General features: G+C 41.1%; 1 protein-coding gene and 1 non-coding gene across 15 annotated transcripts in view; one reads left to right on the top strand and one right to left on the bottom strand.

The window, feature by feature from the left end:
• BPTF (bromodomain PHD finger transcription factor) overlaps window positions 1–16,570 on the top strand; it is a 147,325-nt gene that overhangs the window by 113,612 nt on the left and 17,143 nt on the right. For 12 of the 14 annotated variants that reach the window (XM_053212345.1, XM_027047878.2, XM_027047872.2 and 9 more), the window contains 6 exons: window positions 1,148–1,365; window positions 4,161–4,383; window positions 5,061–5,977; window positions 7,568–7,650; window positions 7,964–8,189; window positions 14,653–14,975. In XM_053212345.1, the coding sequence (XP_053068320.1) occupies window positions 1,148–1,365; window positions 4,161–4,383; window positions 5,061–5,977; window positions 7,568–7,650; window positions 7,964–8,189; window positions 14,653–14,975 (1,990 nt within the window). The remainder of the gene's footprint in view (window positions 1–1,147; window positions 1,366–4,160; window positions 4,384–5,060; window positions 5,978–7,567; window positions 7,651–7,963; window positions 8,190–14,652; window positions 14,976–16,570) is intronic. The other 2 variants (XM_027047882.2, XM_027047884.2) reach the window with 1 other exon arrangement.
• On the bottom strand, window positions 13,080–13,152 carry TRNAK-CUU (transfer RNA lysine (anticodon CUU)). The gene has a single exon. It is a non-coding gene; the product is annotated as a tRNA-Lys (tRNA).

Below are 16,570 nucleotides of genomic sequence, written 5' to 3'. Positions count from 1 at the left end.
CTATCAGACCGTTTCTGGTTGCTGGAATATTGTACTTTACCGATAGTACATAGGGTTGCCAGGGGTCCAGTGAAATAGAATCTCAGTAATGGTGAGAATGTGAGTTGGGATAACCTATCTAAAATTCAGTTTGGTACTGTGTTCCTACTAGAAACGCAGTAATAACTGAGAGGAGTTTATTTTAAGGAAAGAACTAGAAGTGCATAAAAATTTATGAACAGGGATTTTACCATAGCATTATTTATTAAAAGATAAAGGGGAAGGTATTTTGAATAGCAGAAGACATTCAATGTTATACATAGGCAAGAATATTAAACACCATTCATTAAAAGAAATACAGAAATACCTATGTATTCACCTATGGAACAAAAGACAGAAGGTGAATGTAAAACATCATAAATGTGATGTGATTCACTAATTAAAAATGAATTAGGACATTATAAATGTAAAATTAGCTGCCAGATCATTACACTTAGCAACTGTTCCACGGCAGGGGGCAGCGGATTCCACCTGTCTTTTCCTCCAGTTTCAGCAAGTTAAATGAGAATTAAAGTTTTTAGGAGACTGTTGAGCCATCCTAATTAAAATTCATTCATCCAGTAGATGTTTATTAAGCAATGAACTATGGATGCATTCTTTGAATGTTTTGCCCTAATACTAAGGATATAGTGATCTTGACCCCGTGGTTCTCCCAAACTGGTGAAAAGCTGTAGGAAGAGCTCGTTCATAAACGTGGTTGGTTCAGAATAGTCCTGTTATGTTTAAAAGTCATATGAAGTCATCATATATTAGATTGTCATCTTATTTTAAATATTCCTCAGGAAAGGCAGCCTTATAAAATGGCTTATTAGGTATATATTTCTTCCTTCAGTCTTCCCTCTTGTCATTTTAGCTTTGGCCTCCCAGGAAGAATATTGTTTTTTCAGTCTCCTGCAGATAGCAGGAACTGGGGAATGGCTGTGTGAGCTGAGCGAGAGTAGCTTCACTGGCAACCAGGTGGGACTGTGGGCGTGGATATATGTCTGAGCACATCCTTGGGCTGACGGCATCATATAAGTCTTTTCGAAAACTGAGAAGAGTGCCTTCACCTGACGCGTTGACTGCCTGGGGGCATATAAGCATTCATAACGTTTTGCTGTTTGTGTAGGTGCCCCTCAGCAAGTGGTGACCCAGATCATTAGAGGGCAACCCGTTTCCACCGCGATCTCTACCCCTAATGCAGTTTCCTCAGCACCAGGACAGAAAGCATTAACTTCGGGAACATCCAGTGCAAATCTGCAGCCTTCACCCTCCCCGGCCCCTCGTCCCCAACAGGGACAGGTGAAGCTCACCATGGCTCAACTCACTCAGTTAACACAGGGCCACGTAAGTAATGGCATTTCATGGTAACTCTCTTTTTCCAGTTTTCATTTGTAATTCCACTTAGTTAACTCTAGAGGTGATCCGTTTTATTCTTGCAGTAAGTTTAAAAACAGGTACTTATTCTCAGAAGACTAAAATGTACTTTTTAAAGAAATGGCTGCTTTGTAGAGTCAAAAATACTTCTTAAAGGCGAGATATAATCAGTTTCAGTCATCTAGAGCCCTTAGACTGTGAGCTAAAACAGCCAGATGGATAATCCTCTTAAGTACCAAAACATTATTAGTTGACCAATTTCCATTGGAAAAATAAGACTTGAGTACATCAGCTGCTTCCTTGCAAGATTCAACTGTTCTCAGTTCTAGTAGTAATCAGTAGGTTGAATGCAGTTCCTTTAAAAATCAAGGAGATTTTCTTATGGAAACTGACAGGCTGATTTTTTAAAAATTTAAAATGGAAGTGCAAAGGAGAAGGAATAGTTATAAAACTGTTGACGAACAGGAGGCTTTGCCCTGTATGATGACCTGATATCAAAATATTTATGATAATGCCTCACTCATTAGTACAGAAAGGTGCAGACAACTAGGACAGAGAGATGAATAGCGCAGCAGAGAATGCAAAAAGTGACCCATGCCTATGTGAACACTTGTTCCATGATAGAGATGTCATTACAAGCCATTGAGAAGGGAACAGACTTTCCAGTAAATGGTGCTGGGACAATTGAATTTATACGGAAAACTGTGAAACTGGGCCACTACCTCACTTCCAAACTCCTTTCCAGGAGGATAAAAGTCCTACCTGTGAAAGGTAAGAGTATAATACTTTCAGAAGATTAGGGAGAAGAACACCTTCATAACCTTAGGATAGGAAAGAAAGGCTTTCTTACTTACACACAAAAAACACTAACCATAAAGGAAAAGATTTATAAATTCAACTCCATTAAAAATAAGAACTTCATCAGACATTATAAAAAGTAACACAAACAGACTGTTATCCAAAACGCATGAAGAATTACTAAAAATAAGGCAACAGAGCAAAGCTCAGTAAAAAAAAAAAAGTTGGGGGCATACAAACTTGACGAGGAGAGAAGAAATCTAAACATCCAAAATCAAAAAAACTACTGAACTCTATTGGTAACGAGGGAAATGGATATGAGAACCGTGTACATAAGAGGTTGGTATAAATTAAAATGTTGGTCAAGATGAAGAGCTGGCAAAGACGTGAAACAAAATACACTTCCGTGTGCAACCGCGGTAGTATAAATTGGTTTAGCCGTTGAGGATATGCATACCTCTGGTCCAGGAGTTCTCCCGTATTCCCTAACGAAGTTCTTGTTCACGTGAGCACCAGGATAATGAACATGAGTCTTCATAGCAGCATGGTTCACCAGAGTAGAAAAGTAAGAACAGCCCAAAAGTCTGTCTACTGTCAGTTCGATAAATTGTGTTGTAGTCCTACGGTAATGAAAGTGAAAAACCGTGGCCACACAGAACCACATTGTTGAGCTGAGGGAGCAAGTATGAAACTTACATTATGATTCCATTTGCACAAAATTCAGAAACGGGCAAAACCAGCTGTGCTGTATAGGGATACAGGGCTGCTGCATTGTCCGTCGAGAGAAGCTTCGTTCCCATCATGTTTTTCATGGATGGCATTCTTGAAGTTGTGAACCTGTAACCCCAGAAAGGTCTGTACTTAAGCAGTCGCACTATGAAGATGTGTGATGATACCGTAACAGTGAGAACAGTGGTTACCTCCAGAGGAAAGGAAGGGAACGCAGATCAGAGCAGATCTCAGCAGGGACTTCTTGGATACTGGCGACAATGACCTGAGTGCTGATTTTATAGATGTTTACTTTAGAATTATTTTTTAAACTATACTTGGTGTTTTATGCATTTTTGAATGTGCAAGAGTAAACGAGGGACTCATGAGTCAGGTATATGTGCATTAGTATATGAACTTGGTGGCGTCAGCCTGGGCTGTTGAGAATTTGGGGTGGGTTGTTTTACTTTGATTTCTAACTCTCCGCCGTGTCCCTAGTAGTTAATTTTCCTGGATTAACAAGTCCTGGACAGAAGTGGCAGTACATTCAGAGTTCTTAGTTCCTGGTCCCCATTTTGGTAACTACCTCGGCATTAGCGACCCTCACGACTTGTCGAAACCCTAAGCTTTTTCTCCTTCAGTGCACACAGACACACACCATAGGTAATCTGGTACGTACTGAAAAGGTGAAACCAGGAGACCTGGGTTCCTCATTTTTTCTCACCTTTAAGTTCATCTCTAGCTTTGGGCAAGTGACTTGAACTTTCTAACCTTGAGTTTCTTAATTGGTGATAAGGTTATAGTAATATTTTCTCTCCCCACTCCACGAAGTCACAAGTCCATTGTGAGAATCCAGCGAGACAGTATATACAAAGATGCTTTGAAAATTACAAAATAATACGAATATAAGATGGTTTAAAATCAGAATTTTGTGGAGACATTAGTCATTCACTCCAGTGCCCTTATTTTGTAGATAGTAGGGAAATTTAGATCTGGAGGAGTAGTGTTACTTGTAGACAGATACCTGGCTGTCCATTTGGAGAGCTTGGACTGGAACTCTGGGTCATTAGTTCATATTTTCTCCATTAAACAGCATCGGTCTTTCCAAATAAATATTCTTACTTTAGCTTATCTGAATTCCTTTCGATGCCGTTCTCTAGACCTTCAGATACGTAGTTTCATTACGTTGAAAGGATCTTTCCAACGTAAAAGACTGATGCTTTGAACACTGTTTACCCGTTGTCCTTTGTTTTCCATAGGGCGGCAATCAAGGTTTGACAGTAGTAATTCAAGGACAAGGTCAAACGACTGGACAGTTGCAGTTGATACCTCAAGGGGTGACTATACTCCCGGGCCCAGGACAGCAGCTGATGCAAGCTGCCATGCCAAACGGTACTGTCCAGCGGTTCCTCTTCACACCTTTGGCCACAACAGCCACAGCGGCCAGCAGCACCACCACCACCGTTTCCACTACGGCAGCAGGTAGAACTTGGGGTTATCAGAAGTGCCGCTTGTCGTTGCACAAGTTGCTGGGCTGATAGAGGGAAAGGAGGCCCAGTGTTTATCTTTGGGAAGATATGCCTGAAGCCAGTGAGCCTAAGAGCTGTCCGGTCAACCTCACAACATCTCTTGCTCCTACAGGTTCCCTGTCACCTCCATCACCCCATAAAAAATACAGAAAATTGGGGCGGGGGGTCAAAAACAGTGGGTATCATGGTAACTGTGCCCACACTTGCGTCTTGCCCAGCCTTGTGGGCACCACTGGAGTCATGGTGCCTCGGGGGCACCAATGGATTACGCAGGTAATGTCGGGGAAGGTTGATGTATCCAGCTCGTAGCCTGCACTTAGCTGCAGGTCCAGAACCACTGTGTTAGCCTCCCACTGCCGGCTGCCCTCACCACTCCCCAGGAAAACAATGAGGGTTTAACGTCAGCCTGTCCCAGAAGTCCTGGCTGATTTCTAGAGACAGGGCCTGGCTCCCCGGTTAGGAGAGTCCTAACTCAAATGTGTCTCTGGAGTGTCTCTGGAATGGCTAAGGTGTCAGTCTTCTATACTGAAATTCAGAATTCGCACCTTTAGGAAATCCCCTGCAGATTCTTCTTTAACCAAGGTTCTGTGTTGTAGAGTCATAGAAACATTTGGTCTTTCTTTTTCACAGGTACAGGTGAACAAAGACAGAGTAAATTATCACCCCCGACACAGGTGCCACAAGCCAAAACCTTGCCACCAGCTCAGTCATCAAGTGTGAGTCCTCCAGAAGCCCAGCCACAGACTGCTCAGCCTTCAGCTCAGCCCCAGCCCCAAACCCAGCCCCCGTCCCCAGCTCAGCCTGAAGTGCAGACTCAGCCTGAAGCTCAGACCCCAACAACTGTTGCATCCCATGTCCCTTCTGAAGCACAACCCGCCCAAGCACAGTCATCCAAACCCCAAGTCGCAGTACAGTGTCAGCCTCAAAGTAATGTCCAAGGACAGTCTCCTGCTCGCGTCCAAAGTCCACCACAGACTCGAATACGTCCATCGACTCCATCCCAAGTGTCTCCCGGACAGCAATCCCAGGTTCAGACTACAACCTCACAACCGATTCCAATTCAACCACATACATCTCTTCAGACACCTTCCCAGGGCCAGCCACAATCACAACCCCAGGTACAGTCTCCAACTCAAACTCTTTCATCAGGACAGACGTTAAACCAAGTTACTGTTTCATCCCCATCCCGTCCTCAGCTACAGATACAGCAGCCGCAGCCCCAAGTCATTGCTGTGCCCCAGCTGCAACAACAAGTCCAGGTTCTCTCTCAGATCCAGTCGCAGGTTGTGGCTCAGATACAGGCTCAGCAAGGTGGTGTGCCCCAGCAAATCAAACTCCAGTTACCTATTCAAATTCAGCAAAGCAGTCCTGTGCAGACTCACCACATTCAGAATGTGGTTACAGTGCAGGCAGCCAGTGTGCAAGAGCAGTTGCAAAGGGTTCAGCAACTCAGGGATCAGCAGCAAAAGAAGAAGCAGCAACAGATAGAAATTAAGCGGGAACACACTCTCCAAGCTTCTAATCAAAGTGAAATCATTCAGAAACAGGTAAAGTTATTAAGTAAAAGCAGCATGTTCAGTAGCTTGAATGATTGTGCTGTGCAGTAGACCTAGTGTTGGTTGTATCAGGTTTCCTACAGGAGACAAAAGTCATTGACGGTTCTATTTAGAAAGCAGCACTGGATTGACGAAAAAATACTGAATGACTGCCATGGCTTGGAACTCTTCTTGGATGTGACAATCAGTGCTTATTAGAAAAACTGCCTGTACTGGGGGAGAACTAAGATGGGAAGGATGGAGTTAGGAGTTTCCGCACCACTGATACAGGACTTGAAGGTCAACTAAGCTTACAGCCGCTCAGGCATCAGAAGCGCTCTGAAGTTATTTGCAGTTGTCACTCCTTAGTTTGCGTGAGGGACACATTACAGACGATTGAAACTCATTTGCGTTTCTAACCACACCTTTGTTAGAGGTGGAGATTCTTCTATCCCATAGCTCAAATAAAAAGTGGCACCCTACAATAGCGTCTTAGTGAAGTAAGGCAATTTAGAGGAGTTGGAATTACTCTACTTAAAATGAAGTCACACGTACAAGATCCTGAAGCATTGCTGAGGGAAACTTTCTTGCGTCAACAGCGTGCACCACTCAGCATTAGTCAGGAGGTTGAGTGTGGATTTCCAGTGTTCCCAAGTCATGAGACCTGCGTTCAGTTCCTGGGTCTCCCATTCACAGTCCACGACACTGTCCTCTCTGCCCTGAGCTCCGTATCCTCGTTAATACTCCCTCTCTTGACAGCCACGTGAGATTATTGTAATGATTAAATGAGGTCATGTGTATAGAAACACTTTGCATTTTATTTTTTATTGGGATATGTTTGACACACAGCAGTGTATAAATTTAAGGTGTACAACACGTTGATTTGGTACACGGATATTTGGAACATGATTGCCATTGTAGCAGCAGTCAGCACCTCTGTCACGCCGTATGAGCGACATTCCTTTGCAGTGGTTGGATTAATTGAGATCTTGTCTCCTAGCACGTTTGATGATTCTAATGCAACGTCGTTAGAAGTACTTTTTAAACAACAAAGGGATTTTAAAGGCGTGTGGTAATATTCTTATAAATCGATGTCCTATGTGTGTTCAAATGCATTATTACCCAGCTTTTAGTACCGTGTAGTCTGTAAACTTAGAATTACTACAATATCTGTCTTTATCCTAATCTCTGTGCAAAGTGGGACGGGGAGGAGAAATTAATACCTAGGAAGAGAGCATGATGTTAACAAAAATGGCTGTTGCAGAGTGATAGCCGGGTTAAAATTACAGCTTCTATTCCTTTTTTCGTGTCAAACAAGTGAGTTAATTTTTTCATGCCTCAGAATCTCATTTATGAGATTATCCCTTTCGGTGTTGTTATGAGGAATAATTGAGGTAATGTCAGGTGCTTACGTAGCACAGTGCCCAGTACACGGTAAGCACTCAGGCCGTATTGCAGCTCTAATTCTGTTTATGTTCTGACATAAAACTCTTACAGTTTTCTTTGGAAAACATACATGTGCTCAGATTTCTGCTGTTAATCTGTATACCAACATGTAGTCATTATAAAATATGCACTTTGGGATTTTGTTCTGTCCTGAAGGTGGTGATGAAGCATAATGCTGTAATAGAACATTTAAAGCAGAAAAAGACCATGACTCCAGCTGAAAGAGAAGAGAATCAAAGGTAGGAAGACATGTTTATAACCCAGCAACACAGGGTCTCATTGTACGTCGGCCTTTCCTCTTTAGCATGTACACGGACAGGACGTCTGAGTTTAAGTTTTTTTGTTGGTTTGTTTTGGTTTTTTATCTTGGCTGAAGTTCATTAAATGTGGATACTTGGCAATACTGGGTGCTCATAACTGGTCTGAATCACTCTTTGAAGCTCTCCGGTCACAGAAAGTTTGTGTATCAGCTGTAGAGACATAGAAAAATGATGTCTTGAGCTTTTCAGAATGACATGCCCAGCATTACATGGATTGTGTATTTCTCTCCAGAATGATTGTCTGTAACCAGGTGATGAAGTATATTTTGGATAAGATAGATAAAGAAGAAAAACAGGCAGCAAAAAAACGGAAGCGCGAAGAGAGTGTGGAACAGAAACGTAGCAAGCAGAATGCCACCAAGCTCTCCGCGCTGCTCTTCAAACACAAAGAACAACTCAAAGCGGAAATACTAAAAAAGAGAGCGCTCCTGGACAAAGACCTACAAATTCAAGTGCAGGTAAGAAGGGATTTCCTTTCTTTCCATGGCCAGTGCTTAGCATGTCATTATATTCTTTTTTTTTTTTTTTTTTCCCTTGCCTCTTTGGTTACGCTTTACATTTCAGCTAGTTTCTAGAACTTAACATTTTTGTGCATAAACTAAAAACAGTGGGACACATGTCTTTTCAAACACAACAGAGCTTTTATATCTGAAGGCATCTAGTAATCGCTCAAGTAACCACTCTAAGAGAGGTCAGTCTGTTGATTTAAAGAAAAACATTTTGAGCACCTTCTTGGGGATAGCGTTTATTCTCTATGACATAGTCTCGCCAAAAGTTATCAGAAGCCAAGTTTCATGAGAAAGGTAGACCAAGAACTACAAAACAATGTCGGAAGAATGAAAAATAAAGAGTGCCCATTAAATAAGCGGCATCTGGGTGGCTTAGTCAGTTAAGCATCCAACAATGGGTTTTGGCTCGGGTCGTGATCCCATGGTTCGTGGGTTCAAGCCCCACATTGGGCTCTGCGCTGATAGTGTGGAACCTGTTTGGGATTCTCTCTCTCTCTCTCTCTCTCTCTCTCTCTCTCTCAAAATAAATAAATAAATAAACTTAAAAAAAAAAAAGGAGAAGAAGAGCACCCATTAAATAAGACCCCGTATTTTCTTGTCTTGTAACTGATCCTATAGGCATTGCTAACCCTCTGCTTGCTTGGGGTTATTTAAAAATGAAAGAAGACATCTATTCATGCATATTTGAACAGCTTCTTAGAAGTAGGCTATCTAAAGCATACCTAAATGTGCCTTGTATATTTTAAAAAGATGAGAAGCATTTTTTTTTTAAATTGATCAGCCCAGCAACCAATGGTTCCACAACTCTGAGACATTAAGAGACCTTCCCACTAAAGTCAAAAACCAGGTGACAGGGCCGAAAACCACCATTATTATTTATTACCTCCGGAAATTTCTAGATAGTGTATTAAGTCAAGAAAAAAAAGAAGGTAAAATGTTTATTGTATATGATACAATATTATATTATATTGTATATATAATATCATAACGTATAATATTATATCAACAGCCCCACCCTAAATTTTATGAGAGGATTCAGTGAGGTAGTCACTCATTAGATAAATGTCGAGACTACAACCGTTGTCAAAGGGCAATAAACAAAAGCCAATTCTTAGTAGCAAATATTCCCTCTCACCTTAAATTAAGGTACATTTCATAGCAGGGGCACCTGGGTGGCTCAGTCGGTGAAGCGTCCAACTTCGGCTCAGGTCATGATCTTGCAGTACATGGGTTTGAGCCCCACATCAGGCTCTGTGCCAAGAGCTCAGAGCCTGGAGCCTGCTTCAGATTCTGTGTCTCCCTTCCTCTCTGCCCCTCCCCTTCTCACTCTCTGTCTCTCTGTCTCTCTCTCTCTCAAAAATAAATAAACATTTAAAAAATTTTTTGTGTGTGTGAGATACATTTCAGGGCCCCTGGGTGACTCAGTTGGTTAAGCATCCCACTCTTGGTTTCAGCTCAGATCGTGATCTCACGGTTTGTGAGTTCGAGCTGCATTGGGCTCCATTCTGTCAGTGTGGAGCCTGCTTGGGATTCTGCCTCTCTCTTTCTCTCTGATTCTCTCTCACTTGTGCGTGCTCTCTCTCTCAAAATAAATGAGTAAATTTTAAGTTTTAAGTAGGGAGGGTTTTTTTTTAAAGATTCATTTCAGATCAAAAATTTTAATGTAAAAAAGGAAACCATAAAAATAATAGAAGAAAACAGGCCTGTCATCTTTGTAATCTTGGAGTGGGGAAAACCACTCCTGCACATTACAGATCTCAAATGCTTCAAAGGAAAAAGATAGATTTGAAGACAGAAGAAAAATTTTTTTGTTGGAATAAAGAAAAGACAATAAACAATATTGAAAAACAGATAGCAAACAAGAAAAACATTTTACGATATTTATGACAGAATTAGTATTTCTAAAATTTAAAGAGCTCTTTAAGTCAGTAAGAAAAAGGAGAACATAAAAACAGAAAGAAAAAGATGAACATTAGTTAACTAGATGAGGGGAAATCCTGTCACTGCAGTGTGTACTGTAAATATATCTTGTAGTTTTCTCAGGGATACCTCAATAAAGCTGAAATTAAAAAAAAGAAACACTCCAATAATGTGTGAGACACACAATTTTCAAATTAAAAAATGCCAAACACCAATAAATGTACAAAAAGATAGTCAACCTAAATACCAAGGAATGAAATGAAAAGACTGTCGTTTTAGAGAAAATATGTATTTCCAGAGAACATTGCATCAGTGTATGAAAATTCTTTAAAATGTGGATATTCTGATCCGTAATTTCACTTCTAGAAATTCTTCTAAGAAACAATTAGGCAAGATCTGTAAGCAAGGACATAATGAATGTTAACAATAATAATAATAAAAGTCTGGAATCATCCTGAAATCCACATAGTAATCGGATTTCTCAACAGAAGGACTTTAGGCCCTTTCCATAGGTCAGTTTTTTTTATACACTGTAAGAACCAAAGCATTTACTAAATGATAGTATCACCTTCAACCCAAAAAATGACCTTGCCCCTCCACCTACATTCTCAAATACTCTCTAGAGGTACCTCAGTTGGGAACCACTGGATTAAATGCATTTGGGTGTCCACACAATGGACTGCCATTGTAACAAAATGGTGAGTGCAGAATTGGTACTTTTTGTTTTTAATTCCTTGGGGAAAATTCTCCATGAGAAAAGTTTGAATGAAAAATTCAGCTTGCAGAATAGGATATAAATGTGACTTATCCATTCAATTCATGCAGCTGGTATTTAACATCTAATGTGTGTCATATGCTATTCCTACTCCATCTTCTGCACAGAACGTGGATGTATTTATAATCTGTATTCTTTACATATAAATAAATAAATTGGACATGTACAGTCAGATGTCTTTGAAAACAATTAGCTTGGCCAACAAATGAAAATAATCTAAGTCAGGGATTCTGGGTGGCTCAGTCAGTTGGGCGTCTAACTCTTGATTTTGGCTGAGGTTATGATCTCACAGTTCGTGAGTTTCACCCGGTCTCAGGCTCCACTCTCTGTCCCTCTCTCTGTGCCCCTCCCCCATTCGTGTTCTCTCTCTCTTTCTCTCTCTCAAAAATAAGTAAATAAACATTAAAAAATTCTGTAAGTTGGGGCACCTGGGTGGCTCAGTCAGTTAAGCATCCGACTTTGGCTCCGGTCATGATCTCATGATCCATGAGTTCGAGCCCTGCGTCACGCTCTGTGCTGACAGCTCAGAGCCTGGAGCCTCCTTTGGATTCTGTGTCTCCCTCTCTCTCTCTCTCTCTCTCTCTCTCTCTCTCTCTCTCTCTGCTCCTCCCCCACTTGCACTCTGTCTTTTTCTCTCTCAAAAATAAATAAACATTAAAAAATTTATAAGTCATTGCACCCCCCAGAGATGACTGTTGTTAAATAATTTTAGAATATAACTTACATTATTTTTAATGTATGTATCCATATGTAAACCCAATTTATACAAAAACAGAATCACACTAGAGACAACACATACGGAGTATGTCTCTGTACTCATTACAGTGTGCAGCCATTTAAAAAACAGCGCTTCTGTAAATACTCTATTATACAGGATGGTGTTCTTAACCGTATATTACATAATCTAATGAGTAAGAAAATTTATTATACTTAAAAAAATTTTTTTTAATGTTTATTCATTTTTGAGAGACACAAAGAGAGCGCAAGTGGAGGTGGGGCAGAGAGAGAGAGGGAGACGCAGAATCCGAAGCAGGCTCCAGGCTCTGAGCTGCCAGCACAGAGCTCAATGCGGGGCTCAAACCCATGAATCATGGGGTCATGACCTGAGCTGAAGTCAGATGCTTAACCAACTGAGCCACCCAGGCGCCCTGTTTATATCTTTATTCTTGTATGATTTCTGCTTGTCTCTCTTTTTTGTTAAATAGACTGTTTTTTAGAGTTTGAAATTTACAGAAAAATTATGCAGGAAAGTTCTTGTATACTCACCCCCCTTCAAAACACACACACACACACACACACACACACACACACACACACACACGTTTATTAATAACATCTTGTATCACTGTGGCCATTTGTTACAGTTGATGAGCCAGGTAGTACATTGCTATTAACTAAAGTCCACGGTTTACATTGTTTCACTCTTTGTGTTACACGGTCCTGGGAGTTTGACAAGTGTGTAATGTCAAACCCAAGCTACAGACAGAATAGTTCCACTGCCCTAAAAATGTCCTGTGTTCCACCTTTTTGTCTTTCCTCCAACCCTCTCTGCTTCTCTTATTGATAAAGTAATTTCTTACCATTTCTTAATAGAAATTAAACCTTCATTTAGCTCTTTGAACATCTCAAACCTACATATTATGAAGTTTTTGGTCATAATATTGTTCTATAAAATTGATTTCATTTGGAATTAATTCAGATTCAGTTATTGACTTTGCCTTTTTTCACATCACATGTTTTCATTTGATTTGCATTTGGCATTTAAGTGAGAGGAGTTCTGTTTCCTCCCCGGAAGCCCAGTGTAGAGCAGCCAGCCCCACATCAAGCAGGGAGCCTGTTCTCGTGACCTCCCCCCCCCCCCCCCCCCCACCTCCCCATGCAGCATGTTGAGTCCCTTTCTCCCTGCAGAGACCGGTTGTTGTTGGGCCATCTCCTCCTACCTCTGAACCTGGAGTCCACCGGACCTGCATGTTTAGCCCTGTTCAGTATTGTGTTTCCATTTCATAGAGACATTTATTTTACTCAAACATGGCTCTATCTTTTCAATTTTTCTCTGTTTTATAGTTTACTGTCATTGGTGTGTTCTTGAAGGGGGGACCGAGTGTATACCCAACTTACCATTTTTGGGTTTTTTAAGTGATCTCTGCCTAATGTGAGGTTTGAACTCATGACCCTGAGATCAAGAGTCTCATGCTCTACCAAATGAGCCAGCCAGGCACCCCACCCCACCAAACCATCTTGATCATCTTGATTTTACTAAAATCCATTTCACTACGTTATAAACGCATCATATGAATTAGGAAAATGACACTCAAGGTTTAGACTTTTTACATTGAGAAGGGCTGCTGAATAGTCATGCAGCTTACCTTCTCACTTACCGGACCATCTAGATGCTAAATAGAGAAAATAAGATTCATTAAACCAGGACCATTCAGGTTTATTTGTTAGAATTTTTGTGATGTTTACAGGGCGCCTGGCTGGCTCAGTCATTGGAACATGCGACTTTTGATCCCAGGGTCATAAGTTCGAGCCGCATGTTGGGTGTAGAAATCACTGTAAAAAATTTTTTTATTGTGATATTCAAAAGATCTTACCATGCTTAACAGTCGGTTAAGCATCTGACTCTTGATTTCAGCTCAGGTCATGATCTCATAGTTCATGAGTTCGAGCCGCACGCACATCAGGCTCTGTGCTGACAGTATGGAGCCTGCTTCGGATTCTCTCTCTCCCTGTCTCTCTGCCCTTCCCCTGCTCGTGCTCTCTATCTCAAAATAAATAATAATAAACAAATTTTAAAAAAAGCTTGGTCATAGCAGTGATTTATTTACAGCAGGTTTGTTCATGGATGCCAATGACAATGGCCTTTTCCAGAGAAATAATCATGATTTCTAAGAATAAGTTGTAGCACTAGGTAACACGTGTATCTGTAAAGTATTTCACGTGAAGAGAAGTAAGGGTTTTACTTTATATCAGAGTGTGTGTTGATAAAATAGCTCTTCCTGCGTTTTTTAATTCTAGACCTAGGAGCCTAATAAATTAGACAAATCTGTCTCTCATTCAACTTGTGGCTGGTCAGGCCAAATTTTAAGAATCATGTTCAGTTTATAAGGACACAGACGGGGGCGCCTGGGTGGCTCAGTTGAGCGTCTGACTTCGGCTCAGGTCACGATCTCACGGTCTGTGAGTTCGAGCCCTGCATCAGGCTCTGTGCCGACAGCTCGGAGCCCGGAGCCTGTTTCAGATTCTGTGTCTCCCTCTCTCTCTGACCCTCCCCCGTTCATGCCCTGTCTCTCCCTGTCTCAAAAAAATAAATAAACGTTAAAAAGAAATTTTTATAAGGACACAGACGGTGAGCTGCCAGCAAGCAGCTAGCTAGTGGGTGAAGACACTTGTAACCCCATTCTGAGCAACAACAGAAATAACCGGGGCACGTTGTTTTCAGCAACTGGATCATCTTTCTGCAGGTGTCCTTTGAAGAGACTGGCAGATCTCGAGTTGTTCTGTAATCTTCGCTTTATACTTCTCGTTGTTTTGACTGGGTTCAGAGTATAGTGAGGATGACGCTAAAATTCCAAACCCCCTCACATGAGGCTGACCTTGGAGCCACTCCAACAAGGGGAGGGGAGGGGAGAAGAGAGGGAACGCAGAGTCCTCTGGCCGAGTCCGACATGTACGTGAGTCCGATGACAGCTTTGTATTGTCTTTAATTGACAACAGGAAGAGCTCAAGAGAGACCTGAGGATTAAGAAAGAAAAAGACATGGTGCAGGCCACAGCCGTAGCGGCTCCCTCCCCCGCAGCGCCGCCTGCGCCTCCGGCCCCTCCGCCTTCACCCCCGCCTCCGCCTCCCCCACAGCACACGGGCCCCCTGGCCACGGCCACGGCCACGCTGCCTGCCGCTTCCCAGAAGAGGAAGCGAGAAGAGGAAAGAGACTCGAGCTCCAAGTCCAAGAAGAAGAAAATGATCTCTACTACCTCAAAGGAAACTAAGAAGGACACAAAGCTTTACTGTATCTGTAAAACGCCTTACGATGAATCTAAGTGAGTACATCTTTTTTGAGCCTTAGTTTATTTTCTTAAAAGCTTAGCTGTTAAATTTCCAGTTGTGAAGAAAAGGAGTGTATTGGTAGCCATGTCAATGAACGTAGCTGAAAGTAGGGATAATAACGTTTTCTCTGTGGTCTTGCATCTGATGTTCTTAAACATGACACTGGAAGAGTAAGACTTTTGTATTTTTCGTGTTCATGATCCATGTTTGTTCTTCATCGTATTCTTTTCTGTCAAAAACAAGCTTTCTGTTGCTCTTTTGCTTTCTCCTCTTCTCTCTGGATTAACTCCAAACCAATCGGTAATGCTGTCGGGAGAAGGAGGTGTGTCATTATCGCTGCCCAAAGTTGAGAGCATCCTTTCTGGAACCTGTTCACAACCTTACGATAACATCACATCTTAGAGACTATCTGAATACGAGTGGTGTACAAGGTTTCAAGTTCGAGTAGTTTTGGTTTTTTATTGTTTAATTTTAAGCAATTCTGTGGTTTTTGTATTGGGATACTGAAACTTAATATTATTTTTGTCAGAGTTCCCACTTTCTTACTGGGGACAAAAGCCAGAAAAATACAAGGAGTGTTTTCACTCAGTCCTTAATAATGACCCTCAAAAATGTGACAATAAGCGTGGCAGCTGGAAGCTTTTTTTGACTGTTGTGACTTGTATTTGGTGATATATATACAAGATTTTACAAACACTAATCCATCAATGCAGTTTCATTTGTTATCCTTATCATTCACCCCATTGTCCAGCTTTCCTTTTGAGCATTTAAACATAGGCCAGCTTTTTAAAGCCAAGATTAACTACGATATTTTTCGCAGGACCAAAATGTTTGATCATGCTAAAAATATATGATTCTTTAGAAGTAGCAATGCTTAATATCTACCTTAAGTGGATGCCTAACCAATTTATAGAATAAAATTGTGATCTCTTCAGTGAGGTTTTAAGTTACAACATTGGAGCTGCCTTCGTGCTTGCTATTTAAAATTATAACGTGCAAGTTCTAGGTCACACCGTTTTGCTGGTAGATTTAGCTATGTGGTGAATTAGACACGTCAGCTTAGGCATCTTCCCTTTTCATTGTCTCTCTTGGAAATTATATATAATGTGAAAGGTGGAGCCCTATTAACTGATTTTTTCCCCCTTAGTTCTAATATAAGTTGCCTCCCTTTAAGCAAAATAATAATGATTTGCAGAATAAAGCAGAACATGATTTACTTTCTTTACACAAAGATCTGTGTATGGAACTTATTTAAGTAATTAGACAAATGTGGCTTATTTAAAATATCCACATCACAGAAATTCATTTCACACACCAACATCTTTGTCATACTTCAGTTGCATGAAAGTATGTGCTCCTTCTACTGAGATTGCCTCATTATTTTGTGGATATTTCATATTTTTAGTTGGGTGTTATTAAAATATCAGTTTACCAGGTTCATTCACTCCCTGTTCTAGTTGGGATGAGTTACCGTTTTTTAGGAGTATTTTATAATCTCTTGTACCAAACTAGGTTGGTTTGGGGAGCCAGTGAGAATGCCTAAAACTTGAAATTCAAGTCCTGAGCTTACTTCCAGAACACATAGCCC

Source organism: Acinonyx jubatus, chromosome E1 (genome assembly GCF_027475565.1).
Source record: "Acinonyx jubatus isolate Ajub_Pintada_27869175 chromosome E1, VMU_Ajub_asm_v1.0, whole genome shotgun sequence".
NCBI lineage: Eukaryota > Metazoa > Chordata > Mammalia > Carnivora > Felidae > Acinonyx > Acinonyx jubatus.
Note: the sequence above shows the minus strand (reverse complement) of the source record. Positions and strands in the feature narration are given on the sequence as shown.